Raw genomic sequence first — 27827 nt, 5'->3', positions numbered from 1 at the left:
CATGCCGTCTTGCTGGCTCCGATCACAATGCTGAGTTGTATGAAGAAACTATAGGGTACTAGGATTTAAAAGGAAAAGAAGAAAATATACCATATAATAATAAGGCTTTTGATGAAAGAGCTGAATACACTAAACTAAACTGCCCTAGTTATGTAACTAGAAGATTAACAAAACAAAGGGCTTATGCAAAAGTCAAAACTATTTAATCGGAAATTTACTGTACAGCTGCTGCTATGTGTTCCCAAAATTCTTACTGGTCGGGTGCAGATAATCACACGCTGCGCCCTTCTTGCAGTGACCACTCTCAAAGAACCTGCACACTTTTGAAGTAGTTCTCCACAAACCTCCTCCCCCACCGCCGCCGCCGCCACCACCACCACCACCAAATGACGACTGCCTATTCCAGGGCTTGCCACCACCATAACCAGAATCTCCGCCATGTGGGCCACGATCCCTTTGATTTGAGAACCTATCTCCTCCATTCTGAGTTTGTCCACTCCAACCAGGATTGGTGTTCCCAACTGCTGTCCCTTGACCAGATGGAGCCCAACCAGGATTTGCAGGCGGTCCTTGAGCAGCAGGTTGGACCCAATTAGGCGCTGCATTTCCAGGTACTGGACCTTGACCAGGCCCAGCCCACCCTGGACCCTGTCCCGGAGCTCCCCAATTCATGTTTGTATTTCCCGGCACTTGTCCTCCCCAGGCCATGTTTGGATCTTCCCCAATTGGCGCCCAACCTGCGTTTTGATTCTCTTGCCCCGTTCTTGGCAGAGAACTTTGGTTATCTGGAACACCCATGCTCCAAGGTAACTGGGGTGATAGTGCTGGAGGCTGAATGTATGATTGATTAGCCGGAACTTGGGGTCTCCAAGGATCAGACTGGGGAACACCAGAGAAGCCTGATGAAGGGAAATTTCCAGCTGCATTTCCTGTATTAATAGACGGGGTAGCATTGTTGGTAGATGGAGCATTACTCCAGTAACCATGGGCCGGATGTTGTGTAGGCATGGTAGTAGCACTAATTGGTTCTATCCTTTGGGATGGAGCACCTGTCCAGTGTTGAGTTTCACTCCCAGATACTGGGCCTGAACCAGTCATTTCCTGTTTTGGAACTGAACCAGAAGCCCATCCTTGAGTATCACCACCGGGTGAACGACTAGTCACAGACTGAACCAGATTTTGCAGATTTGAAACAAGATTTTTCACGTCTGGCACTTGATTCATTGAAGCATTTACTTGACTCTGCATTTGAAGACTATTTGTGGAGCCCAGAAGTGGACCACCTTCAGACTTGGGTGCTGCATTAATGCCATGAAGAGAGCTTGAACGATCATTTCCAGAAAGTGAAACTCGCAGTGCACTTTCTGGAGTAGCTACCGTACTAGGTTGCGGCACTCCATTGCCACCCAAGATGGAGCCAGTTGGATGAACAGGGGTGGGTGACCAATTACTTTCATAAGCTTGACCCCTTGCCCCACCTAATGGAGTTCGGGATGGAGTAGGCGAGGGAAAGTTTGTTGTGCTCCACCCATCTGAAGAATACTTGGGGACCTCCACTGATGATGGAGTACCCCTGCCTGAGGAAGGATTAAGTTCGTTTTGAGACCCCCAACTTCCTCCTCCAGCTTGGCCTTCTGTACCCCGCTGAAAGAGACCTCCTTGAGGCTTCCCAGAATGTGCAGGTGTGAGATGTGAATCTTGCACCATTTGGGCCTTTAGAAAACTACTGTCAACCGGTGAAGGGTCTTTCTGGAACTTTCCGGCCAATACATCAGTTACCAGGATAGAATCTTCTTCCTTCTCAGTGTTTTTCCAAACTCTCAAGTTGGCAGGAAAATAGCCAGTGCTGTTCCATTTGCGCAGCTGTGTCATGGAAAATGGTCCCTGAACTTTCCCAGAAGGATCTTTGTAATGCCATATTTTTTCTGCATCATTGATGGTGGCTGTAGATTGCGATATGCCAGTGGAGAAATGTGCCACTGAATTTCCCGAGCCACCACCAGGAGATGATTCAGATGGTACCATAGACTGCGTACTCCTAACACCTGTTTCTAAACTTGAAATATTTTGTTTCTTCTCCCATTGGTTTGTTTTCAGTGTTTCTCTGTCTCTTCCTTGACCCCATGAATCGTTCACTATCTCACCAGCTCCAGTTGTATTTTCTGCTTTGTTGTAGAATCCCTTATTCGACATATTCCTGCTTAACTCCCGATTCGGATTGGAATAATTCCTTGTCCCACTCCAGGAATCGTTAAAAGAAGATCCTCCTCTTCGTGGAGAGATTGGATCCCTCCCCTTCCTTCCAAAGGCAGAACCTGTAGATCTAGTGTAACTATCTGCATGGATTGAAGGCTATGTTATCAATGATTGAAGTAATGGTTGGATTATACTATCATTCCAGTTAAAAACCTATGATTGAATTAATGACAGAGAAAATAGCACTACAAAATTAAAGGTATAAAATTTTCCAAAAAAATTAAAAAAAAATTGAATGGGACCTTGTCTCTTATCATCTCCTTCGTCTTCCTCCTCCTCAGATTCATAACTCGGGTCCATATTTGGATCTGCATGTATTTCTGGAGTTTCCTCTAGTCTACGCTGGCGTTCCTCAGGTGTCTTTAGAAGCTGCAACTTCTCTACACACTCTCTAAGCGTGAAAAGGAAGTTAAGGATTACAGCATATCCATTCCTAGTCATCTTAAAGCACCAAATAGAACATAAGCACCTCTAAAAAAGATATAAAAACTAGTTCTAAGGTTTTCTTTCCAAGAAATTAATAAGATTGTTTTATATCATCAGAGAAAATGTGTTTCAGCATCAACTAATGAAAAAGGAACTATCAAATAAAACATAAAGAAAAAGAAGACCTCAACTGGTTTAAAGTATCCCTTCACAATTCACTCATTACTTCTAATCATAGCAGAGAAAAAAAAAAAAAAATGAGAGAGAAAAAGAGAGTTCACTTTCCGCCATTTACCAACATAAAGTTTTTAAATTTTCTGGAAATCACTAATATAAGAAACAGGTCAACTTATATCGAAGGCCACAGCCTTGGAATAGAGCAAGAAAATATAAAATTACACCAAATAGCTCAGACTGCAGGAAAGAGAGTAGTGCATAAGGTTCCAACACATTCAAACAGCGCGCACCAAGGAAAGGGAAAAGATTTCTGCACATCATATTTCACCTCTTGCACACCCGTCTTTTTTTCTAGCCATTGGATTGAATAAAAAGGATAATCAAGGGCCAAAATTAATATGGGTGTGTAGAACTAGAAGGTAAGGGTCTGCAGAAAATCACTCCCCCACAAGAAAATTGTGCACAAAAATGTATTAAACATGAAAAGTAAAGGATATTCCTTTCTGCGCCCTTTTTCACTAGCTCGATCGCGAAGATGACTGAGTCTCACTATCTCCGTTTCTAACCACTGTATCAGAATAAAAAATAAAAACAAATTAATAATCCATCAAAGAAAAGCAATGAAAATTATTCAATTTGGACCTACAAGATTAAGAGTTGAGTCAACACTAAAGGAGCCAGAATCCAAATTGTATCCAAGAAGAGGAAGACAAAAACAATCATTTTTAAAGAACAAATCTGGTCGAGATTATTAGAAATTAATTGGGGAAATGCAACTAGTTCTTGCCGATATTCCTATGTTGCAGACAAGTTAGGTCTTTGATCTCTTCATGAAAACATTAAAACTCCGCTAGCAAATGGCACAGGATGGCTGCAAAGAACTCGAGCTGCTCATAAGTTCAAGATTGCATTGAGATTGTTTTATATTTAAGTTGATCTGGAACCCAACCTTACAACAGCAACAAAGCCTTTTCCCACTAAGTGAGGTCAGCTATATGAATCCTAGAACGCCATTGCGCTCGGTTCTGTGTCACATCTTCCGTTAGATCAAAGTACTCTAAGTCTTTTCTTAGAGTCTCTTCCAAAGTTTTCCTAGGTCTTCCTCTACCCCTTCGGCCTTGAACGTCTGTCCCATAATCACATCTTCTAACCAGAGCGTCAATAGGCCTTCGTTTCACATGTCCAAACCACTGTAACCGATTTTCTCTCTTCTTTCCTTCAACCATAGGGTTACAAAAATCAAGCACCTGCCTATCTCAAGCTAAGGTATTTAAGCCATGTCACTCTATGTTATACATCATTTTGAAATATATAATGAGGGGCTAAGGGTAATTAAGGATTGACAGCTTGATTAATTAACAAAGCTCAGCAAGTGAAATCGTCAAGCTTGAATTTTGGGATCAATAGCATTTAGATGTCCAGTTAAGTTGGGAAAAGGAAAAAAGTTGCTTCACCTAGGCTTTGTATGCAACCCTTTAGAGAGAGACCTACTTACAAGTGGAAAGGAAAACCATCACAACGTAGTGCTAGTAGCAACTTGTACTCAACCTTAGACACAAGTTTATTACATGGTGATGGTGTAACCTACCCCAAATACCTTCTAAATTGAAAAACATAATAACACCAAAAAATTCTCTGTTGTGTCTTAATGTGTGGTACAGATAAGAAATACCAAAGTCAATTAAACTTGGAATCCATGACCCCATTACCTCTATAATCAACACCACTGTTGTAAGCAATATACCAAGCAAGGTTTCACTTTACAAGCCAATACCTAAAGTTGGAGAACCAAACACAAAGAAAGAAGCCTACTTGGCCTAAAAAGACAACAAAACAAACCTAGGTTCAGATTGCTTGCCATGGCCCTTATTGCCCTGGTTCTTACAACGATGAGCCAGTCACCCAACACACGTGTGGAGTTCAACAAACTCTTTCTTTATCACTTTTGCAGATTAAAGGCTACTTATTTTATCTTCTATTTCTTGTTGGAAGGAAAGCTGTTCTTAATTACCTTTTATCAGTGGTTTCTGCATTTTTTCTGGCCAATACAGTTCCATTATATTGTATGCAGTTCACAGCTTGTATTTTTTTCGACTAAAATAATTTAAAATTTGTTATTTTATAATCAAGTATATTATAATTTTCTCCATAGAGGACGCATAGCTGAAAATTCTTCTCTATAGAGGACACTCAGCTGAAAATTGCAGTCATGATAATATTTTCTTTACCATCATCATCGTCCTGGCATCATCATATTTTCTTTTGCTTTACCTCTCTGTGCAACATAACTTTCCTACGTGCACTCCAAAACTTTATCCTGGCAATCAAATCTACAGCCATCCCTAATTCCAATGCTGTAAAATAGATCTTAATTTTGCGATGTACAAAATTACCAATCAACCTTTGACGCAACATGACACATGTGCAAGCCTAAGCATACATGCAACATGTGCAAGCCTATGCGTACATGGAACATGTCCAAGATACAAATAAAATATATGAAGAAAACAGTTAACAAGCCTGAAAACTACTTCAACGGAAAAAGGGAAAGAGTTTTACATCTTTGACTCTGACTGCTTGGAGCGCTGTTGCTTTGTCTTGAACATCACCCTGCAATCAGCAACTTTCTCAGTACAAAATGAAAATTAACATCAACACACAAAAGTAACAATAGAATATAGAAATACCACAGTAAGCCGATTGATAAGTCCACATTTTATGCTCTGACGCAGTCGCTTGCATTCGTCCTAAAAATAAAACAACAAGGAGATATATCAAACAATTGACATCCAAATGAAAGTAGAAACTAAAAAAAAAAGAAAAAAAATTTCAATCTCTCCCAATAAAGAGGTCAAAGCAAACTACACTTTCCATTGGATGTGAGAATTAGTCACATTTCCCTTATAACATATTTTGCCCAATGGCAAGCATTATCTGTCTTCCTAATGTTATTTCTAATAGAGGCCATCCCCTTGAGAACAAGAATGTGCAAATCATGTCTCTTTAAGAGCCACAATTATGTTATTTTTTAACCGAGTTTGGAATTGAAATGAAATAGTTAGTTATATGCTAAATCACCTCAGTGAAATCTTGGTTTGAGATGATATCAATGGAAATGATCTCTGTCTTGTTTAAGTTTAATATCTCCAGCAAGATGTCTGTCATCCTTTTACCAACTTTATATGGCTCAGCACCTTTGCATGTACCTGTTCAGGAATCATTTAAACAATGAACCTTACAATTCTGCTAGTTTAAGCCTTCTTTGCTCAGGCCAAAAATACAATGAAAGACAATTAATCAAATAAATTACCTATAACTTGGACCAGCCTATACAAATCTTGCTTTTGACCACTACCAGAAATTCTAATTCTGACAAATGAGCCAGCAACGTTATCTTGAAAGTTATCCAGATCATCAAGTAGATCTTCCACTAAATTACGCCTTAAGAAAATTAGATTAATGTTATGCATATCAATGGCTGCAAAGTCGTCAATATTAGACTGAGGTCCTTTCCCATCACCCTTTTTACGTGTTTTACGTTTCTTATCTTTACTGGCCTTTTCCGGGGTATCAGAGTTGCCATCAACCTCCAACTGATTGCCTTCGGTATCAGCAACACTCCCTTGAAGATCATCAGCGTGAGCATCCTCTTTTACAAGAAAGTGGGATTCAAGAAGCCTTAACATTTCAAAATGCCCAACACGTGGTTTCCCAAATATATTTTGAAGCCTTATATCACAAACTATCTGACTTTTTCGGCGAGGGTCACGAAGTTTGTTCCTTTTTATATATTCTAGCAAGAGAGCCTGAACATCAAACTGAGATAATGCAGACTCGTCACCATCTCTCATGTGCATAACCAACTCCAAAATTTCCTTTGATGCCCACCCTGCACTGTCACCTGCAGATGGGCCTTCAGAGCCAGTTGCTGTAGCTGGTCTTGATGAATCCCTCCCCTTTGCACGGGTTCTCATTCGTTTTTTGGACTTTCTATTTTTAGAGTTAACTAAATCCAAATTTTCAGAGTTGTCTGAATCAGAACCTCCACCATCATTAGCATCATAGGGTTCATCATGTGACTTCTGTTTATTAGCACGTCCAGTTGAACCTTTCCATGGATTCTTGGCCTGAACAAGGTCATCAAGCGTTAGAGATAACTTCTCTTTTAAGTCTATCCAATAATCCTTGAAGAGGTACTCCCAGCTGCTTTTATCATCAAAATTGACTTCATCCTGCCCAAGCACAGCAAAAATAAGAATAAAATGAATGCCACTGTGAGCAATTAAACATGTGAAGTGAAAATAGTACATGTTTAAGGACAAATGGTTTAAAGGTAGAAAATTCCTGAAATAGTTCCAAAATGTTCTAAACTCTAAACGATCGATCTGTTATTTGAGCAGTAACAACAGTGTGTAATGTAATTATCTCATTAGGATTAGTAGCATGGAGGTAAATCTATATGAGCAAAACTCTGGTTTAGCCTTTTATATTCAAAAAACAACAAAAACTACATGATAAATTAGGAAGAACCTGGAATTATAGTTATACAGCTGTATTGTCATCCTTTTGATAAGAATAACAAACACTAGACAGACTTTACAGAAAATTTGGGATTAGGTGTCATTTGAATTGCATGAAAACAAAAAAATATGCGCCATTAAGACCACACTTTTTTTTTCAATAAAGAAACAATTGTATTAAGATCAAAGGATAAGCCCGCACTATTTTAATTAGCAGTTTATCCTACTTCCTGCAGAGGGCTGGACAGCTTTTTCATGTATACATGAATGCTAGCATTCCAGGTGGTCATGAATGCTATTTATCAAGATTTCAAATAATTTAAACTACCTATTATAGAACCAACCAAAAGAGGGTGAAAAGACTATATAAACTTCTATCACCAAAAAAATAAAAAATAAAAAAAGATGGGCAATAATGTAATTTCACAAAACTAAATCTTGCTGTTTTTTTATTAAAGCCTCACCTACATGTGATTTTAGCATATATCTAATATTAAAAAAAATAAAAAACAAAAACCACTCTTCCCACTCCCACATTCTCTCTCTCCTTCCTTCCTTCCCATTTTAAAAACAAAAACAAAAAATGTTCACATACACCAAGTGTGTAGGCATATGCTAGTAATAATAATAATCATCATCATCTATTAACAAACCCCTCTTTGTCAGCCAAAAGAGGGTGAAAAGACAATTTGCACTATCGACACAGGCAATGATAGACAAAATCCCTACGAGGGTGAACATATGCAACACCTCAAACCATTTCACATGAGCTTTCCAGCCACATTATATCTTATCTTCCCTTCTTTCTTGTTCATTTTTGCACAAAATTATAACCAGACACTTTATTATGCCTTAGCTTTCGAACCAATGCATGGAATTACAATTAGATGATTTATTCTTGAAGCCATATTTTCCAACATATAATAAAAGAATTCTTATAAATGAAAAGAACATTACAAAACAAAAATACTCAATCAAACTAGTTTCCCTTAAATTTATTAACATATCCAACGTATAATTCCAGATATATGACTTGTACAAACTCATTACGTTCTCATTAATTTCTTTTCTCTTCTTTTTACAGGTAACACAAAAATTTTATTTTTAAGAAAAAACAAGTGGAAACAGTGTTCATCGAGTGAACTAGGGTCTGCAAAAAGGGAACTCAAACAAAAAACAAGATGAGAACAGGGGAAAATAGCTTATCAAGACAAACCTCAGACAGCAACAAACCTAGGACAAAATCACCATGGAAACCAAGTCACTAACCTTATTACATACAGAGGCCCACAAAGACCACCCATATGTATAAGCTTTGTTGTTTCTTTTTTTCCTTTTGGCTAACTGACTTTTCAGGATGTAGCAAAAAATGAATTTCTCGACACACTACTTTCACTCACTAAAACACTCCCAAGAAAGATATAACCCTTGACCCTGATCATGACAATGCTAGCAAAAGGGAAATAAAAAAGTAATGAGGGAATAACAAAAGAAAGAAGGCAAACCTTGTCCTTGTTTCCTTGCTCATTCTTTTCAATCATCATGATAGTTTTCATGCATGTCTCACAGAAGCCTTTGTTTCCTCGAACACATAAGATAACAGCATCTTTGATACAGCCCTTGCACAAGGAAAAGGTACATGTATAACACATGTAGTGGGCAGTCTTCTCACAGTTGCTACAAAGGTGCCAACCTAAAATACATTTGTTAATACATCAGATACTGCCCAGCAATCCAAAAGAATTAAAATAATTCACATAAGCAATTTTATATTGATGTTAAGTGATGAAACCCAAGTCACACATGTAAAAGAACTGGTGCTTATAAGATGAAGAGTTCAAAATACAGCCATAATGCCTGCAATCTCTCTCAAAAAAGACATTGGCTACTAGATAAACTAAAAGTCTAAAACCACACAAAAAATAAAAAATGAAGCAGACACACATAACTTCCAGGTTAAGGCTAGAGTCTGAACTAATGTAAATAATAAATACTTTCATGAACCCTTTCTTCCAAAAACAAAAAAAATTGTTGACTCATCTTTCCCTGAGCATGGGTTCCTAGGGCACTCGGTAAGAGTTTGGTACTTATTATGTTACTTCAACTTAACCGTACACGATACAGAGAGGGTCAGATTTAGAAGGGTGTAGCATTTTCAGTGAGTACGAAATTCAAAATTTGGCAAAGTAGGGCTTGATATTAGGTCAGATATATTTCTCCTCCTAAATCTTGAGTTTTATTTGACCTGCTTAACTTAAGTCCCCATTCCATATTCTAACATAATCATATGAGCAGCTGTAACTCTCTCTCTCATTCTTACTGTAAAGCCATTACGGAAAGAATACAGTTAGCTGAAGGCATGAACTTCAGTGCTCAAAACACCATGTCCTTCAATTCCTTAATTAGCTGTCGATCATAGGTCATGACATCAGCAATTGTTTCTCCCTTTGTCATTATAAAAGAAAATCTAAACCAAGGAACAAAAAACTGATCCCTATCTGCAGAAAAAGCAATGCCCTCCTCTTGGTAACACCAGTATCTCAACAACTCAAGAATACATTTGTAAACGATTTCAATTTTTTACAACTGCAGGTACTTGTAGTCACAACTCTAAACAAATACAAAATCACTAGGAAACTAACTACTATCTTCAAAGCACACAAGCTTCCAAGGACAATTAACAAGTAGTCACTCAAATAATTATGTTCCAGGTCGGTAATTACAACCATGCAGCCCCAAATCAACTCTAACTAGACAATAACAGGAAATTTCAGTACAAACTGTCCAATACTTCATGATACTAAAATTAAGCAAAACAATATCTATTTGAAAAAAAAAAAAAAAAAATCACGAAAACTAGTATTTTAGATATATTTTTCAGATAATTTAAGAAAACACTGACTCAATCATCACTGCCACTAAGGAAGCACTAATGCAGCTACAGTTTGAAGCTACAAAACAGAATGTTAAACACATAAATGAGCACCAAAGTAACAACCATACAAAGACACAGAATAAGTAAAAAAATAAAGAGAATCTAATGTAATGGAAGCTAGGAGATAAACCTAAGTTCTCAAAGGTAAATCTAAGAACTGATCAGAAAACTGAATGCCTCCTCAAGATTACAAAGGGCCTTGTTTTAAAGGTCTATTCCACTAGGTAATTCATTTAGAGTATGTGCCCAATGGATGTTTGTTCAAAATGCATTTAAACTAAGTAAGAATATGCACTCTGCATATACACGAGCATTCTACTACACTGCAGGGTACCCAATACATTAAGTTTTTTGGCCGTTAGATCTGGTCAAAAAAATCCCATGTAAAGGATACCCAGAAGCATACTAGAAAACCCCAAATATGCATTGTAAAACCAAGTATATTGTGCATTCATAATCTACTGAACCTTAATGTACTACATCAAATATAAATAAAACGATAAAAATTTGGTGAAAAGAAGAGAAATTAAGGACTTAAGCTGCAGCAATTTACCACAATTCCATCGACCCTTAGCCCGAAAGAAGGCCTCATCACGATTAACACACGAAGGATGGTATGCCTTGGGACATCCCCTGAAAACCACCGATTAAACTAATCAATTAACCAATCACAGAAGTAAAGAACCACAAACAGTAAGCAAGGTTTAACTGACCTGCGGTCACAAAGCACAAGCTCTCCCCCATCAAAGCAAATGAAACAGACATCCTCTTCCATTTTCTTCTTTGAAAGGAGTTTTCCTGTGTCCTTAGAACTCTTCACACGCTTCCTCTTCCCGCCACTGCTGGCCCTTTTCATCTCCTCCTCCTCTTCCACCTCCATTTCTTCTGCTTCTTCCTCTGCTGCCCCTGTCGCCTCTGCCTCAGTTATCTCCTCCATTACATCATCACCCATATCCACCTCTCCCACTATGTCGGTCTCAGCCAACATGTCTGCCGCATTCTCCTCATCATCTCCCCCTGCGTCATCCTCATCTCCTTCCACTTCGGCCTCAGCCTCCACTTGCTCAGCTTCGGCCTCAGCCTCCTCTAGCTCCACTTCGGCCTCAGCTTCCTCTCCCACCGCCTCGTCCCTGTCCTCCCCTCCTACCACCTCGGTCTCAGCCTCATTTCCCCCTGTCTCGGCCTCAATCTCCTCTTCCTTGGCTTCACCCGTCATTTGTTCTGTTTTGTCCTTCATTGAAATCACAGTCTCCTCAGCCGTTTCAGCCACATTAGACTCCTCGGCCTCCTCCTTGTCCAAGTTAACCACAGCAGCTTCCTCAGGCAACAACTTCTCCACTGTATCCAGTGCCTTTTCATTCACATGCCCAACCTCAGTTTCCTCTGTGGCGTGACCTTCAGCCACATTCATCAGCTCCACAACCTCAGTTTCCTCTTTCACGTGACCTCCGGCCACAGTCATTTCCTCCTCCACCTCGGTTTCCTCTGTCACGTGACCTCCAGCCACATGCATCTCCTCCTTGACCTCCGTTTCCTCTGTCACGTGACCTTCTACCACATTCGTCTCCTCTTCCACCACCAACTTCTCTCCCGCGTCAGCAGCAGACTTCTCCATCGCCGCCCCCAAATCCTCCACTGCGTCAGTTTTAATGGTCTCATCAGCCACCACCACCGCCTCCACCACATCCTCCATTTCCGTATCCTCCTCCTTACACCCGCCTTCAATCCCATCCCCATCGTCTCTCCCTACTGAAGCCGGTACCAAATCAGATTCTCCGTCGAATCTGAGCCCCGAGCCCCCATGCTCGGGCTCGGGTACAGCCTCCGGGTAGCATTGCGGCTCGGTGTTCCGGAGCTCCTCACCTGTGTGAGGCAACGGCAAAGCGTCATCTTGGGGTGAAATCGAAGGCTCGCTCACCTTGGAAGTATCTTCCTCGTCCGCTTCCATGGCAGTTACTGAAATTGGAAATCGGAGATTGAAAACCCTAATATCGAAAGAGCTAGGGTTAGGGTTTTAAGCTCCCCGGTTCCCCTGAAGGGTTATATGTCGTCGTTTTATCGTTACGCAATAAAACGGTTGTATTAACTGAGGCGAGCAGTAGCGAAGGAGAAGGAGGCAACTGCCACGACAGCCAAAGAGAAGAACTGGCGCAAGCAACAATGGTTTTTTTTGGCGGTTCGCCGGTTTGGGACGTGGGCTGATTTACGTAAAATTACTAAAAGCTCCAAAGCCACACATCCACACGTACACCAGACCTAAATCATTCATAGATGAGGGATAATTCCCGTTCAATCGACTTTTCAATTTTAGTGCCGTTACCGTTCAATTTATATTTGTTACATATTTAAAAAATACAATGTTCTTTTCGATATGTGATAGATTGATAATCGGTAAATCTGTTTGTAACCTCTTAACTAATGGTTCGGTTCGAGTAAATCAAATACCTATTTCAACCAATTAAGAGTAATGCTAATCTAACAATTTTACATACCTATATACAAGAATCTAACATAAACTACCTCCTATTGTAAGATGTTGCCTCATGTGGTATCACTATCACCATATCAGGGTTGCAACCCCCCTTCCCATTTTTCTTCAGCAATTTTCTCTCGCATATAACTTTAAAAAGTAGTATCGCTCTTAATAAATTTTTTACTACTTGGAATAATGGAATTTATGTTTAAATTATTTTTTCAAAGGCCAATTCCACAAAATTCTTTTTCACATGATGGTGGTTTTATTATCTAATATCTTAAGATAAATGAGGATACGGTCCGGATTAGTTGGGTTTCCACCAAAAATCATCCAAGCAAATTACATATAATAATTTAATTTGTTAGATTTTGACAAAAAAAATCCAAGAAAACTTTAACCAAGTCAATGTTGAATGATTTGGTTCGAGTGGTTTGGGCCTAAACTCCCAACATGTCATCAACCTTTCTACATATTTTAATATTTTAGTACATCAAACTATCTTAAACTTTAACATGTCATCAAATTTCAAATTTTAGCTACTAATATATTATAACTCAAATTAAGATCAATAACTTCAATGTTCCATTAACCTTAAGTGTCACGTCTTCTCAGTTTATAAAAATTTAAAACCGTAAGTAAATCAATTCATTATTGTTCAGTTAGATTGTCTGACTTTTTCTTTGCTCAAAACCGAACCAAATTGGCCACTACGATTTAAAATGGCCAATTGATCCGTACATTAGCTTATTAAGAGTTCGGTTTAAAATATTGAATGTTCTCAATAGCTCTTCGCTACTCGTACAGGAAGGTAAGAACTACTATTTTTATGGAGGGAATCTTTTTTTTTTTTTTTTTTCAATCTTTGGTCAAAACCAAACTAAATTGACCACTACGATTTAAAATGGTCAGTTGGTCCGCACATTAGCATGTTAAGAGTTCATTTTAAAAATTTGGATGTTGAAATTCCGAATTTTTTTGGAATGAAATTGCAAGAGAATTCTCATTCCGAAAAATGTTGTATTGGGAACTGGAATCCCTTATCACCGATACGATTTGTTTGAAAATAAAGCCCTCATGAGCCATTTGTACATTTGTTTGATTTTATTTGTGAAATTTTTAAGGTGTATAATACAATTAGGATAAAGAAACTGAAAAATGGAATACAAGGGTACAAAGCCTTATTTTTGTTTTCAGCTAGGCCCCAAAAACTCAAGTGGCCCCCCGCGTGAAGTGACAATTACATGTAGAGAAAAACTAACACAAAAAAATTTATCAAAATCCTCCAAAAACTCAAGTGGCCCCTCACGTGAAGTGACAATGACATGTAGAGAGAAACTAGCACAAAAAAGTTTATTAAAATCCTCTAACTGAACACGAAAGAGGCTCACTTCCGCCCGATTAAGCGAAACACCAAATCACCATGTTGACCATAAAAAGAACAACAAATTAGGGGTACTAACAAAAGTGAAACAAAAATCTGCAGGCGTCACAACATAAAATGCAATTACGTACAACAGTTAATATTTGCAGTAACTGCCGAAAGTTCAGAAATAATCGAAATAATCTTCTAATACAACATCAATTCAACTCCTCATACTCTTAAAGTTTCAACCTTCAATCTAAAACCTAAACCGGAAGTGCTTGCTCGAGATGAAAGGTAAATGCCGGAATATGATCTTCCACCAATCAGTACCTCCTGGGGTAGCGGTCCATGAATCTTCCAGAAGGGCACTCGTATGCCAGGTGCCCTCGTCCCCCACAGTTGTGACATATCATCAAAGGACCCATGCAATCCCTGCTCATATGGCCAAGTTGCTGGCAGTTCCTACATACAACGTCACGGTAACTGCCTCCGCGTCCACCCATTCCACCACCAGCACCACCTCCTCCACCTCCACGCTCTCCCAAAGCATTGGCTCTAGGACACTGTCTAGCCACGTGGCCAGATACATTGCATAAGTTGCAGATGGGTTCATTCGGGCAATCACGTGCCAGGTGACCTGTCTTCCTACAGTTGTTACATGCCTTCTCATTTGTGCAGTCAGCTGCAATATGACCCTGCTTGTAGCAGTTGTTGCACAACCTCAAGTCCCCAGGTGGCATTGGGGGAGCTGTGCAGTCTCTGGCACGATGTCCAGCCTTACCACAGGTGTGGCAAATGCCTTCATTTGGGCAGTTACTAGCCATGTGACCCGGTTCCCGGCAATTCCAACATAGTGACTTTGTGGTACACTCTGAAGCAATGTGCCTAGTAGAATATTCGAATCACACAATTAGAAATGAAAGGCTCCCGTTAAGCATGCAGCATTTAATTTTCATTTTAAAATAAACAGCAAACAAAAATATATCTGCAGGAGGCAGGTCCATCATTCCCGTGAGATAAGAAACCACGTAACCTTCTTGAAGCAACGACATGACTAGTTCAACCATCAATGTCACCACAAGGTGCTGCTAGTCTGGTTTAAAATAAAAACAGAACATTCTGAATCATCTAAATATGTCTAAAACCTAATTACCTAAAGATCACTAAAATTTTAACTTCCCGTCAGAGTCTCACAGAGATAATGTCAAATATTAAAGCAATCCAAAGAGCCTGGAGAGTGGGGACTGAATTATTGCTGGGGAACATGCATATTTCTCTGGGATTGTAGGTATTTTCTTAAATTCTTTTGTCAATACTCTTAAAACACAGTTAAGAGAGAAAGGGAGATGAAAGTGGTAGTGTTGGCAGCCATACATTGTTTAAAGTAGTGCAAGGGAAAACAAATGCAACAGCGTATTAGAGGCAGAGGTGACATACACTGAAGGGGACAAAGAAAATAAGTTGACAACCTATTCCAGTAGCTGTGGGATAGTGGGAAACTGATGATGCATAAAGTGGCAGCTCTGGTTATCTCAAAACGGTTACAACAATAGTGGCATCATTACACCAAGCCAAATGGTGCTACAGTACGTGTAGTTTATTGCTAGTACTGTATGGTGGCAATAGTGGTTTAGTCATTGAAGACGGGAATGGTAGAGGAGAAGATGCTGTTATAACTAAGAATGCAAACTGTTTTTTTATTATGGAGGTGAAATAATATCTGAATAGAAAAATGGGGATAGAAACAGTGGTTTTAAATTATTGGAATTACTTTGATGGAAATGGACCGCTCAGTAGCAGAAGCAATGGCATTTGACTTGCTGCAAAAAGGAGGGCGAAGACAGAAGAGCGATGTAGATGCATTTTTAAAAGAAAAATTACATACTCTGGATGTGTATCTCTAGACTAAAAGCATTAAGGCTTTTTAGCCAAAATGGTCCCTGAGATTTAGATAACTACTCACTTTGGTCCCTAAGATTTGAAATCGATAAAATTGGTCACTAAGTTTGTCCACAATCAATCATTATGGTCCTTCCATGATAAATCTCCATAAAATAAGGATAAAATGACAAAAATACCCCAATTTTTGTCAAATTATTTTGACCTATTGTTTATTAAATTGAGGGTATTTTTGTCATTTTGATCCTTATTTAACATAATTTTTCACCTAAGGACCAAAATGATTGATGGTGGACAATCTCAGGGACCACTTCTATTGATTCCAAATGTTAGGGTTCAAAGTGAGGAGTTATTCAAATCTCAAGGACCATTTTAGCTAAAAAGCCAAGCATTAACTAGCTAGATTCTAACTTTTCATGGAATTCAACTCTACAAATTCTGGAACCCCAACATCTTCAAACCCTCCCAGAAAGCAAAAGGTGCAAAAAAAACAAACACTATAATTTAATAAACAGATTCCTTCAAAAGTAAAATGAAAAGGCAATAACAAATAATGGAGAAAAAGAAAATAATGGAAAATCATGATGTCCAATTATGAGGCAGAATAAGTTTCCGTACCCAGGAAGACCACAATTGTGACAAATGGCAACATTCGGGCATTCTCTAGCAAAATGACCTGGCCGTTTGCAGTTCTTGCACAGATTGTCTCGGCTGGCATAAAAAAAAAAAAAAAAACAATACATTAAGTTCTCAGCAGAGAACAACAGCATTCCAAATTTCAAAACATAACTAGTTAATGAGGGTCACTTATTAAATTAACTCCATGATTTTGAGTTATATAAAAAATAAAAACAAAATCAGAGCCTCAATAGAAGAAAGAAAAATACAAAACCAAAAAATTCAAAACATGAGACTAAGCACTTTGAAAGTTAAACATCCAACAAATTGCAAAACAGCAAGGAGTTGACACATGCACTGAGATAAATGTAAATGATAAAACAAAAAGTAAAATATACACAACTTTTGTGCACCGCTGGCAGTCCCTCTACAACCAAAAGGATTTACACTGAAGTATGTCATTAATCAATCAATATGATTGGTAATGGTATTTGAAAGCTTTACAAAGCTCCAAATAAATGTCCAACAAAGCAAAGAAAATAATTATTCATAGGCAAAATTATCATATACCAACTCCATAAAGTTTTCACAGGTATATTCAAGTAGTGGTCTTACTCCAACACATACGGATTGATAGTAACATTCGAGACCATCTCCAATGGATTGAAAGATTATTTTCTCCTTACCAACCCAATTTTATAAGGACGAGAACAAAGAAAAAATAGTCAAAAACCATAAAACCTGAAACCCCGACGTCCTCCATCTCTCCTGTAAGGTGCATCACGGTAGGAAAAGCGATCAGAACGGATCTTCCGATCCAAAGGGCTCCTGCTCCTGCTCCTGCTCCGGCTCCTGCTGTCTGAACTCATGTTAATTAATTCTTAAAAAGACCTAGCTCCACTGATTGAATGAAAAACACCACCACAACCAACACCACACAGCCGCTGCCTCCTCCCTGTCCACATCACAACCACACCCACATTACAACCACACCCAAGATCATACCATGAGTCAAAAGACTCAAAACCAAACCAACTACATTCCCTTCATAACAGAAAACACCGAATCCCAACATAGTATAGAAAAGTTTCAACAAGCAATCCATCTCACAAGAATTATTTACCACCACACTCAGAACCCAGATACTAAATACCCGGTTTCTCAACCACATCCTTCAAAAGAAAGTCAAGCATCCGTAGCAAACAATCAGGCATTCCCGTCAAAACTCAAGCTTACATCAACAAACAGAAACTCTCTAAACTCCAACTTCTTGAAACCATCTAAACTGATTGATCATTAGATAGTAAGTTGATCTTGTACAAAAGTAAAGCAAGGGAAAAAGTATGCTCATTGGAAAACATGACTGTTAGGTTGCAAGTAGGTCTAGGGCGGACACTCTCACACAACTAGAAGTAAACCACATGGTATCAGTCGAGAATTTCGAAGAGAACCGCAGGGAAAATCAGAAAGCTGGCAACATTTGTCCATAAAAATCCGCAGCAATTGCTATGAAAAATCAACATTAAACTTCGAGACCTCAAGTGCTTGAAAGTTGGATGAAAAGTTCCCTCTTTTCAGATGAACAACATTGAGCATTGGATGTTTAGAGCCTCCCTGTACGACCAATTTTTCTTTGTAAAGCATAGGTATGTACAGAAATAACCTTAGCATTAATTTTAATTACCCGCGGGAGACTCAATATACAATCAATATATTATATTGCATATCAAATCCTTCTTTGCCTATCCATATTCAAGAAGCAAAGCTCCTTATTCAACCAACTTAAGTTGTAACTACTTCTCTCATCCTTCAGCCATAAAAGCCTCCATTTAAAAAAAATATCTTCTGCATATGTATCCCAAGGGCACTTCGATGTGTTAATCATCATCTAATCTGGTCTTGCAACAATATAAATTCATGGTGATGTAAGGTGTTGGTCGTGTCTAACGAAACTATGAATATGGTTGGAGAAAATCCAATCACATCTTCCTGATCAACCAAACAAGAAAATAAAAAATGGAAACAACACTGAAAGTGGAAAATGGAGATTGGATGAGATGCAGAAGGTGCAAACTTGCTTTTGGGAATTAAATTTTTTATAAGATAATTTGCAAAAGGTAATTTTGAGAAGATAACTCTTAAAACCCAAGAAATGGTCTTATTTAATTTCTTGATTAAAAAAATCCAAATGGGATTTGAAATGGATGAACGGAAACCAATTCCGTTTGATAAATATCAAATGTCTATTAGTGGTAAACAACATGCTTTTCTTAAAAGGGGCATGTTTCAGAAAAGAAGTTGAGGGTGAGAGGAGATGCAAAGACTTCCTATGCAAATCTTAATGAGCCAAGAACCAGTTGACCATTGTTGAAACAAATTTGAAAAAAAAACAGAACCAAAAACAAAAGACCATGTAGGCAATGCAATATTTGTATTTGGATGCGAAAAATTAAAAAATATTTTTAAAAAATACGAGGACACTCGTAATTTGCCAACATAACAAAATTTTGTTCCAGCTTCATACGGCCTAAAACCCTCATAATTCAAATTACTGTCAGGGACAAAAACTGCGCCATAGCAAAAAGCTCAGCAATTACAACCCAAGGTACCGTTTGAATTTCTTCAATACATACTTCCACCTTTCTATCAAACTTAAGCCAGCCCTCAGTTAGTCACTTCTGAATAAACGAAATGACACAAAAAACTAAACACTGTTTCTAAAACAATTTAGTTTCGGTCATTGTTCAAACAATTTTCCATAACCTAGCACCGCTGTTGGTCAAAACATCTACGGTTTGGTTCCATCGATTCTCTCATTCCAAGAGCATGCATATTCAATTGACACGAGCATGCATATTCAATTGACACTCTCACAAAATTCAACCTACATGTATGTGAATTTACACAATATATAGCTGTACCATCAACAATATATGGTCTGACCTATTCAAAATCACAGAAAATTCACAGCAGACGAAAACCCAATTCAAATTAAACATTTGACCAAAGTAATGTAAATTAATTCAACTCAACGTATACATACCCAATTACACAACGAAATTAGCCCTAACCCTAGAAATGGTAAATAAGGGAAAGTGAAATGAAGAAGAAGAACAAGAAGGAACCTGAGCCAAACAGCTACACAGACGGTGGTGCTACTGTGACTTTGTATAGTAGCGACGAAGTGAAGAAATTTGCAAAGAGAGAGAAGAGAGTGCTCTCAGCCTCTGAGACAGCGATTTGTAGACGGAGAGCCGCAGAGCGTCGATTGTGATTTTCGGATTGTTGGTTGTGGCTCGACTGGATTTTATGTGATTTTACGTACAAGCCCATTCTCAAGTGTTGGGCTAAGTCACTTTCGTTGAGCATTACCCATGTATGTTTCGGCCTGGTCACTCTCGCTTGGTTCTTTTTTGGGATGTGATATCACACACCTCATTTTACTTCTCACACAATTTTTCAATTTTCGACCGTCGAATCGGATGAATTGAAGAAGATCAACAGATAGAAATTATCAAGAAATGTGTGAGAAGTAAAATGGGCGCACACCCCCTTTTTTTTCTTTCCGAAAAGATGATAAGTTACTGGTTAGATATTAGATTAGAGAGTCGATGAAGTTCAAACCCACACCTAGATGCACATAACTTATTTCCACCACTGTGATAAAAGGCCACTTGTTTTTTAATAGAAAATTTGGAAAAAAAAATGAAAAACGGATGGAAAATAAGTTTACCATACTGTTTTTTAAGAATAAAAATACAAAAAAAAAATATTTAGCCTTATCTATATGAAACAGTATTTTGTTTGTTTTTTTTTTTTTTGTTATGTTTATTAAAAATATATTTTAAAATAATAGAAAACAAAAGATACATTATTATAAACAGAGTTCGATCTTTAAGATAAAACAATATATGTCACCACCATCGTCACTATCGCAATCGCCCCCACATTATCCACCGCCATCTCCCACTCCACCACTAGCTTGGGGATGAGCAACAGAGGCAAAGTGGAGCTTAATTTTAAGATCAAAGCAAAATCTGCGAAATTCGGTATTATAAACCTGCTTGCCGTTGTCAGAGTACACCAACTCGAGGATTCCCAAGCGGCTATGATTTTTCCAAACAAATTTACAGACCTTGCCTCGATTATTGCCTCAAAAGGTACCTCTTCTACCCGCTTCGTAAAGTAAACCACAACTACGATAGCAAACCTGCCTCGAAGGGTCAAGGGCTAGTCATCGGTATCAAACGTCCTGAGGGACGACGAGGATGAGTGCTTAAGAGTTTTCAATGTTTACACTCTCTGGATAACTTGTGAGCATTGTCGGCCAAAAATATTCGTGTCGAATCTTCATCATCATGGATTGTACATGAAGTAGTATGGCTTTCACATACCCTAATAAATTTCTCTAAATGACCAGTGACCTTCCTCTGGTATCACATATCGTAAGTAGTGAAGGAAAAAACCATACTTGATTAACCTCCCATTGACAATGCAATACCGAGATGACCTAAGCCGACGTTTCCGAGCATCCAAATTGGGGTCATCCAACTCAGTTCGGTAGCAATGTTCATTACCTCAGCTGTCGGATCTTGAACACTAGGATTCTTCAAATATTGATAGTATTCATTCGCTTGATATCTAGATCGTGTATTAATGCTTTGTTCTTAGATGGTGATAGAGTCCGGGAGGGCTCTCCTCAACTCCATTACGAAAAGAAAATTCTGAGATAGAGTCAGTTGTCCCTTGTTCCTTCACAGCTGATATTGGTCGGAATTTTAGTGCGAATTCACCTAGCTTGACCAATCAAGACGACTTTAGAGTGAGCTTGAAAATATGGCCCCAGCTTCCGCTCTGCGGTTTAACTTTAGACTCTCACAGAGACATTATCAGCGAGAGTCTAAAGTTTTCTATCAAAGAGCGTGTTCTGGGCCTGGTAGAGCTCCGCTTGTGTAATATACAGGGTATTGGATCTTTTCAACGTCCCAAGCCCGCACAAAAACAGCAGCCGAAGTATTGTGCGGATAAGAACTTACTGAACTGACGGGGTGGTTTTGCACTTGATAAATATTATAAGTTATCGTAATCCGTGCATGCCACTTTACAGAGGTCAGGCTATATATCCACAACTGAAACTCGTATATGGATGCATGTTAGTGGTTTCCAACTTTCGTCAGAGGGCGGCAATTCTGCTGCCACCAACAGTTGGTGTATAAGTCCTTCACGTTCACTGACCTAATTTTTTTTTATTTTTTTTTATTTTTATTTTTTATTTTTTATGTTGCGGTGACTTGAAGGCATGATCATTATATTTTTTATTCCATCGTTTGGTTATGTTCTCTTTGTTATCAGTTACTAAATGTAGTGATCGATTTGGTTGTGTGATGGAGCCTGTGCCAAGTGATCAAAGATGTTCGAGTCTGCTCACCACTGTTCAACGCATTGCGTGGTCATTAAGTATGTCCTAAACTTTTCGAGTTAGTATAGGATACCTCACTTACCATGTGTGCGTAAAAATTCTAGAAAAAAAAAAATATTGATCCCTGTAATAAGTTGTGTTTACTTTGGTTCCTTCAATTAAATTTTTAAAATTTTTGGCCCTTCAACTTTGTAACTTGTATGGCTTCAATCAGTTAGTCACACCACTTTATATTTGGACGTCTATTTGAGGATATGACTAGTGCATGCGTATTAAGCTGCTTAATAACATTGGTCACTCTACCAAATTCGAACAACCTTGTGATCCTCCTTACCCAAAATATGATTTAATATAATAGAGAATTTACTCAGAATTGCTTGAATTTTAATGGGTAAGAACTTGAAGAACCTACATGTGTGTCATGTCAACACATTAACAACATCATAACTAAATGACCAAATTAATTTACGACAACCAATTTCAAAAACGACATTAATTGACTTAAAATTGAAATATCAAAAAGAATTAGATCAATTTTAAAAATTATTTGTGATAAAAAAAACCTTCAATGAAATTAAAGGTAATCCCTTCGGTCTTGCTTAATAAGTTTGACAGTTCCAAGCAAATTATATTCCACAAACAAAGAACTACTTTTGCTAAAAAGTTATAAATTATTGTGTGTCTAAGCACAGCACCGCCTCTCTTGCCTTGGACAAGGAGATAGGTATCTTTCAGTATAGGTACTCTCCGCTGTCCATTTGTTATAAAGAAATTTGTAACTTTAGGAATTCAAAATATGTAGTGATCCGAGCAAATAACATAAAATGTACATGCAAAACAAGGTTATCCTATTAAAAATTCACTAAGCTAGCCTATCAAATTACTCTAGCACACTCTGTTACATGATGAAATACGAAACATAAGATACTCTATTAAATATGTTAATAGTCAAAATAGTATTGTTTTACTACTTTGTACTACGGTCTAATGATATTCATATTCACTTGTAAGTGGGAGGTCTTAGATTCGATTTTTGCCATAGACGAATTTGAACCATATTATTATGACTAACCAATTGCGAGCCTTAGTCTACTCCGCAACCCCTTAATGTAGATAATATCGTTTGTTACAAAAAAATTGTGTTGCCTTAGAACTTGAAGTTAAACATTTGGATTTTAGGATTTAACTAGCAAGACTGCCCACGCGATGCTGCGGTGCTACGTTTTGCTGTTATACAACCTTATCTACAATAAGGAACAATGAGCAATGTTGAATTTAATTCCATCATCAATACCTTTAACTTGTAGGATCTAAATTGAAAAAAAAAAAAAATATATATATATATATATTAACATGGACCTTAAAATTTCTATCATGGAGAAAAATATTAACATTGGAAAAAGGCAAAGAGAGGAATTCTGAAAAGAAACTGAGAGTACAGATCACATTGAATGGAAATCACAAATAGCAACCACATCAAAAAATGAAGAATAACAATTGAAAAGGAAAATAATAATCGAACCATAACTGAAAAAGCCATATAGTTTTGAATATTACAATTATGAAGCAACTCTTATAGGTTGAGTGAGTCGAACTTACAACATAGTTAGGAGTGTTCCATCTCGCTATCAATTTGCTAAACCACGATCATCTATACCAAATGACAGCATTTTAATCCTTCAAATTGCTTTTGAAAAGAAAAAGTAAATTAAATGCAAGGATCCATACCTTAAGACAATGGAAAAATTAGATTAAAGCTGGAAAGTATCAAACTTTATAACTTTCTCCAAAAGCATTTATCACTACAAAAGTACCAATTTTTCACATTAATCAGAAATTATGCAATATTATTTCATATTTTCCAATGAATTTGAAACCCTAAAATTGTCATATTTAGACGTTCTTTACTTGAAATTTATTGAAGGAGCACTTGTCAAATGTTCGACAAAATTTGGGAATTCAAACAAAATCCAGAGTGCAGTGATCACAATCATCGAGACCAACATTGAAAAATGTAGATAAATTCACTGATAAGGCATATCATAAAAACCCATTGAGATTGAGATGACACTAAATTGAAAACATTCTAATTAAAATAACGTCAGTCACCAAACGCACAATCAAAATAACAACATAGATTACTTTAAACTTGCAGAGACTCCAAAGAAATACCGAACTCATCGGCTACATAATTAAAAAAAAAAATTGAATAATGGTAAAAATAAAAAAAATAACAGATCCATCAGGACAAAAAAAAAATTCTCACATGAAATTTAATCAACAGATGAAATTCTTAAGTTACCTAATTAGACCAAGCAAGAAGAACCAGTCGTTAATTGAGAATTCACCAAATAAAACAATGCAAGAATTGACCAAATAAACGATGAAAAATTGATTGCAACAATTGGAACAAAGTAACAAACAAAGGGTAGGATTTGCAGCTACACTGCAACAGATCTATCATTTATGCAAAAGAAATTCGATTACGAATTAAAAAAAAAAAAAAAAGTGTGAGAGAGAGAAAGAGAGACGAACCTTCTTACGGAGGCCAGAGGTTCTAGGATTGAGAAACAGATAGAGAGTTCTGTACTTGAGTTCTCCACTGTGCTTCAGCCAGTGGAGAACTCCAGCTACGTTGTTAATTCCAGGGTACCTACAAAGTTAGCATCTTAATTAAAATTTAATTAATATTTTATGCATTAATAAAAGCAAAGTCCTTGCATATAAATCAAACCCATCAAATTAAATGTAAAATTAAATCCAATCCAGACTTGAAAATCCAAACTTTATATCAAAATCAGATTTTTTTTTTTTTTTTTTTTTTTTTTGAGCTCACCGGTCTGACAGATTTTGGGTGCCTGGAACCTCAAAAGTGGAAGCTAAATGCATCCCCTTGTACTTTTTGTCTCCTCATCTTCCTATTTGTAAAGTCCATAAAGCTAAAATCAGAATTGCTTCAAATAATTTGCCAGATTTTAAAATTCAAAGGGACACATTTTCAAACTAACATACCAATATATCAGTATTGGACACAAATGATTAAAATTAGTAATAAAAGAACTGAAATCAAAGCAAGAAAAATAAAAATTGAAGATTGATAGGACTTACAAACAGTAGCTTGTTTGGAGACTTAAATTAAGGAAAAGTAAACAGAGAGTGAGCAATAACAGAGTAAAAGAAAATGAAAACCTTTATTTCTGCTCTGAGATGGTGTGAAGTTATGTCTACCAATTTTATGATAAATGGGTGAAATCGTTGTCATGAAATTTTAATGTTTAGGTTTCAATTTGTTGGTAGAAGCGGGCGAAGCAATGGAGAATGTTTATTCTTGTTATTGGCTGCAGCAAAGATGAAAAGAGTTAAAATCTCAATCCTCTAGCGAATAAGAATTAAATATATCAATGACTTGGTGAATGGAATGTAATACTTGTAACTTATAGCTTTTAGCACCAAATCTTAAACAAATAAGAGTTAATAGATCAATGACTTGTTCATTGGAATGAAATATTTTTATAAACGCTTAAAACCAAAATGCTATCAAACTAATTCCAAGTTCAAGAAGGCAGTGGAAAAGGTAATTATCAAAATGAGAAGAGTTAAACTAAATTAGGCATTGTTCTCAACACTATTAGCACACCAATGACTGGCAGGAAAAAGCAATAATGCTTACCTGAAGACAAAATGTTTATCCTCAGTTACATACACCTTCCCCTCTGGATTCACTTCCGTAAACCTACAAATCACCAACAAAAACCCCAAACCCAATTCCTCAGACACTCCAAAAAAAAATACACCAAAATCCATTAAAAGTACAAAAATCACATTTTTCCATCTATGCCTGCATGTATTTTCGGGATCAAAAGTTCAAACCAAGTAAAATACCACTGGGTTTGTCGCTAAGATTGATTAAGTGCAATTTGTAGGGCACTTTCTTCTCCTCCAAGGTTAGAAGAACCCTTTGGCTAAAAAGGCCTGTCAGAAGCAAAAGATGGAAAATTATACCAAAGTAGCAAAATTTGATCAAACCCCAGAAAGGAAATCGAGGGAAATAGAGAGAATTGTGAACGTACAGTCGCCGAGAAGATGAGGGGCGCCCAAGGCGGCCTTGACAACGACCTCAAGAGCCATCTGAGAACAGAGGAGAGCGAGAGAGCGAGAGAAAGTAGAAGATGAAATTGAAAGGTAATGGGGATTAACGGTTATGGAGAGAGAGTAGAAGATGAAACCAAACCTCGCAATATCTTCTTCTCATCCCGATCTCCGCCCTTGGATCTCATCAATAACCCAATATCCACAAAGTCACCAAAAAAAAAAAAAAAAAATCAAATGAAAATCCATTTCTAAATCTAAAATCACAAATAGGAAATTTCAACATAAAACCCATTCCTAAATCCAAAATCACAAAACCCCATAGATTCACCTATTAACAACCCAAACACACACAAAAAAGGTCCCAAATCACCAAAACAAAACAAAAAAAAAAAAAAATTCAGCCGCAAAGGGAACAAAGGAAAAAACAAATAATACATTTATATACCTTTAGCACAGAGAGTTCCAAGAATCAGAATCGAAAATCCAAAAATCTGAAAGGGACCGTTTCCCGAATCTGGAAAACAAAACGCATCAGACACGCACAACAACAATCCAACGAAAAACAAAAGATCGAAACGATATAAGCTGATAAACATGCAAAACTCACCTGGAAACGCCGGATTAGATCGGTCGCAACCAAGTCCGAAGTGAACCCAAGATGGGCACAAAATTTCTGAAATCAAAAAGCAAAGCCCATGAGATATTAACAAAAAGAATAAAAAAAAATGGAAAATTGAAACCCCGTGCGGTAATATACATGTAAAACTTACTTGGAAAACCCAGATCCAACCAACCAAAAACCCAAAAAATTATTGGAATCGAACCAAAAAGGCAGAGAATTTAACAACTGTGACCATTAATTGAAGAACAACTAAGCAAAATGGTCGACGTTTTGAACAACGAAGCAACACGATGAAGAAAACAGAAGCGAAGGCGAAGAAAAAAGACGGCGAGAAACAAAGCAACTGGAGATATGCGAGAGAGAATAGGTGAAAGTAAAAGAAAGATCCAGAATAACCAAAGCCAAAACATACACGGATGATGGACACGTGGAATCAAAAGGGCAAAACAGCCCTTTCACTGTACAGAAGCTGAGAGAAACCCAGCTGAGAAAATTATTGGGAGGGCATTTCCGCCCTTTTACTATTGCTGAACAGTGCCAGATTCAACTGGCTTTTAGTATATATAATGTTATAAGCCCAAAATATGGATGTAATTTTGACCATATAACAAAACCTAATCATATGATTCAAACTTTCTCTAGGTGCAATCACAATATTGAATACAACTTGAATTAGATCGGTGGTAGACATTTTATAATGAAATAAAACCTCACGACTACTTCTTTGTTAGATATATAAGTTCCAAACATATTTACAATTGCAAATCATAAGCATAAAGTAATTTCAAATATTTTTTTTGCTTCACAAAGAATCAACTCAATAATATTTGAGTTTACTGTCCACACTATACTGAGTTTGAGTATACTCACTCGTTTTTACCTTTTTAGTTTTGTAATTTGCAGTCGGAAGCAAACTTATTAAGATTCTCTAACCGAAATACTTGGTAAGATTACAACAACAATAACAAAGTCTTATCTTATTAGGTGAGGTCGGTGTAAAAATCCTATAACACTACTGCATTCG

At 37.4% G+C, this 27827-nt stretch overlaps 2 protein-coding genes and 1 long non-coding RNA gene across 3 annotated transcripts; all 3 read right to left on the bottom strand.

The window, feature by feature from the left end:
* Window positions 1-87: 87 nt before the first annotated feature.
* LOC103966930 (zinc finger CCCH domain-containing protein 19) lies at window positions 88-12546 on the bottom strand. Its single transcript, XM_009380156.3, has 10 exons — window positions 11028-12546; window positions 10868-10947; window positions 8885-9072; window positions 6170-7091; window positions 5938-6065; window positions 5547-5606; window positions 5419-5469; window positions 3357-3427; window positions 2499-2653; window positions 88-2336 (listed from the first exon to the last, which is right to left on the bottom strand). The coding sequence occupies exons 1-10, from the start codon at window positions 12260-12262 to the stop codon at window positions 232-234; spliced, it is 4995 nt and encodes a 1664-aa protein (XP_009378431.2). The 5' UTR covers window positions 12263-12546; the 3' UTR covers window positions 88-231.
* Window positions 12547-14255: 1709 nt separating this feature from the next.
* On the bottom strand, window positions 14256-19960 carry LOC103966931 (zinc finger protein GIS2). The gene is made up of 4 exons (XM_009380157.3): window positions 19796-19960; window positions 17412-17625; window positions 16671-16763; window positions 14256-15038 (listed from the first exon to the last, which is right to left on the bottom strand). The coding sequence occupies exons 2-4, from the start codon at window positions 17537-17539 to the stop codon at window positions 14477-14479; spliced, it is 783 nt and encodes a 260-aa protein (XP_009378432.1). The 5' UTR covers window positions 17540-17625; window positions 19796-19960; the 3' UTR covers window positions 14256-14476.
* Window positions 19961-26625: 6665 nt separating this feature from the next.
* LOC103938958 lies at window positions 26626-27180 on the bottom strand. The gene is made up of 3 exons (XR_666041.3): window positions 26952-27180; window positions 26789-26854; window positions 26626-26695 (listed from the first exon to the last, which is right to left on the bottom strand). It is a non-coding gene; the product is annotated as an uncharacterized LOC103938958 (long non-coding RNA).
* Between the last annotated feature and the right edge of the window lie 647 nt (window positions 27181-27827).

Source organism: the organism of the source record quoted next, unplaced genomic scaffold (genome assembly GCF_019419815.1).
Source record: "Pyrus x bretschneideri cultivar Hongxiangsu unplaced genomic scaffold, Pyrus_bretschneideri_v1 Contig16, whole genome shotgun sequence".
In the NCBI taxonomy this organism is placed as follows: domain Eukaryota; kingdom Viridiplantae; phylum Streptophyta; class Magnoliopsida; order Rosales; family Rosaceae; genus Pyrus; species Pyrus x bretschneideri.
This window is presented reverse-complemented; position numbering and strand designations above follow the sequence as displayed.

What these genes read in the sequence shown, in the direction of transcription:
- LOC103966930 (XM_009380156.3), bottom strand. Translation starts at nt 12,262, where the DNA reads ATGGAAGCGGACGAGGAAGATACTTCCAAGGTGAGCGAGCCTTCGATT. An exon ending in GAAAAAGGGCGCAGAAAGGA is followed by an intron (nt 2,654 to 3,356) that starts ATATCCTTTACT and finishes CTTCCTTTTCAC; the next exon opens with GCTTAGAGAGTGTGTAGAGA. An exon ending in AGGAGATGATAAGAGACAAG is followed by an intron (nt 2,337 to 2,498) that starts GTCCCATTCAAT and finishes CAATCCATGCAG; the next exon opens with ATAGTTACACTAGATCTACA.
- LOC103966931 (XM_009380157.3), bottom strand. Translation starts at nt 17,539, where the DNA reads ATGAGTTCAGACAGCAGGAGCCGGAGCAGGAGCAGGAGCAGGAGCCCT. An exon ending in GGAGGACGTCGGGGTTTCAG is followed by an intron (nt 16,764 to 17,411) that starts GTTTTATGGTTT and finishes TTTTTATGCCAG; the next exon opens with CCGAGACAATCTGTGCAAGA. An exon ending in CACAATTGTGGTCTTCCTGG is followed by an intron (nt 15,039 to 16,670) that starts GTACGGAAACTT and finishes ATATTCTACTAG; the next exon opens with GCACATTGCTTCAGAGTGTA.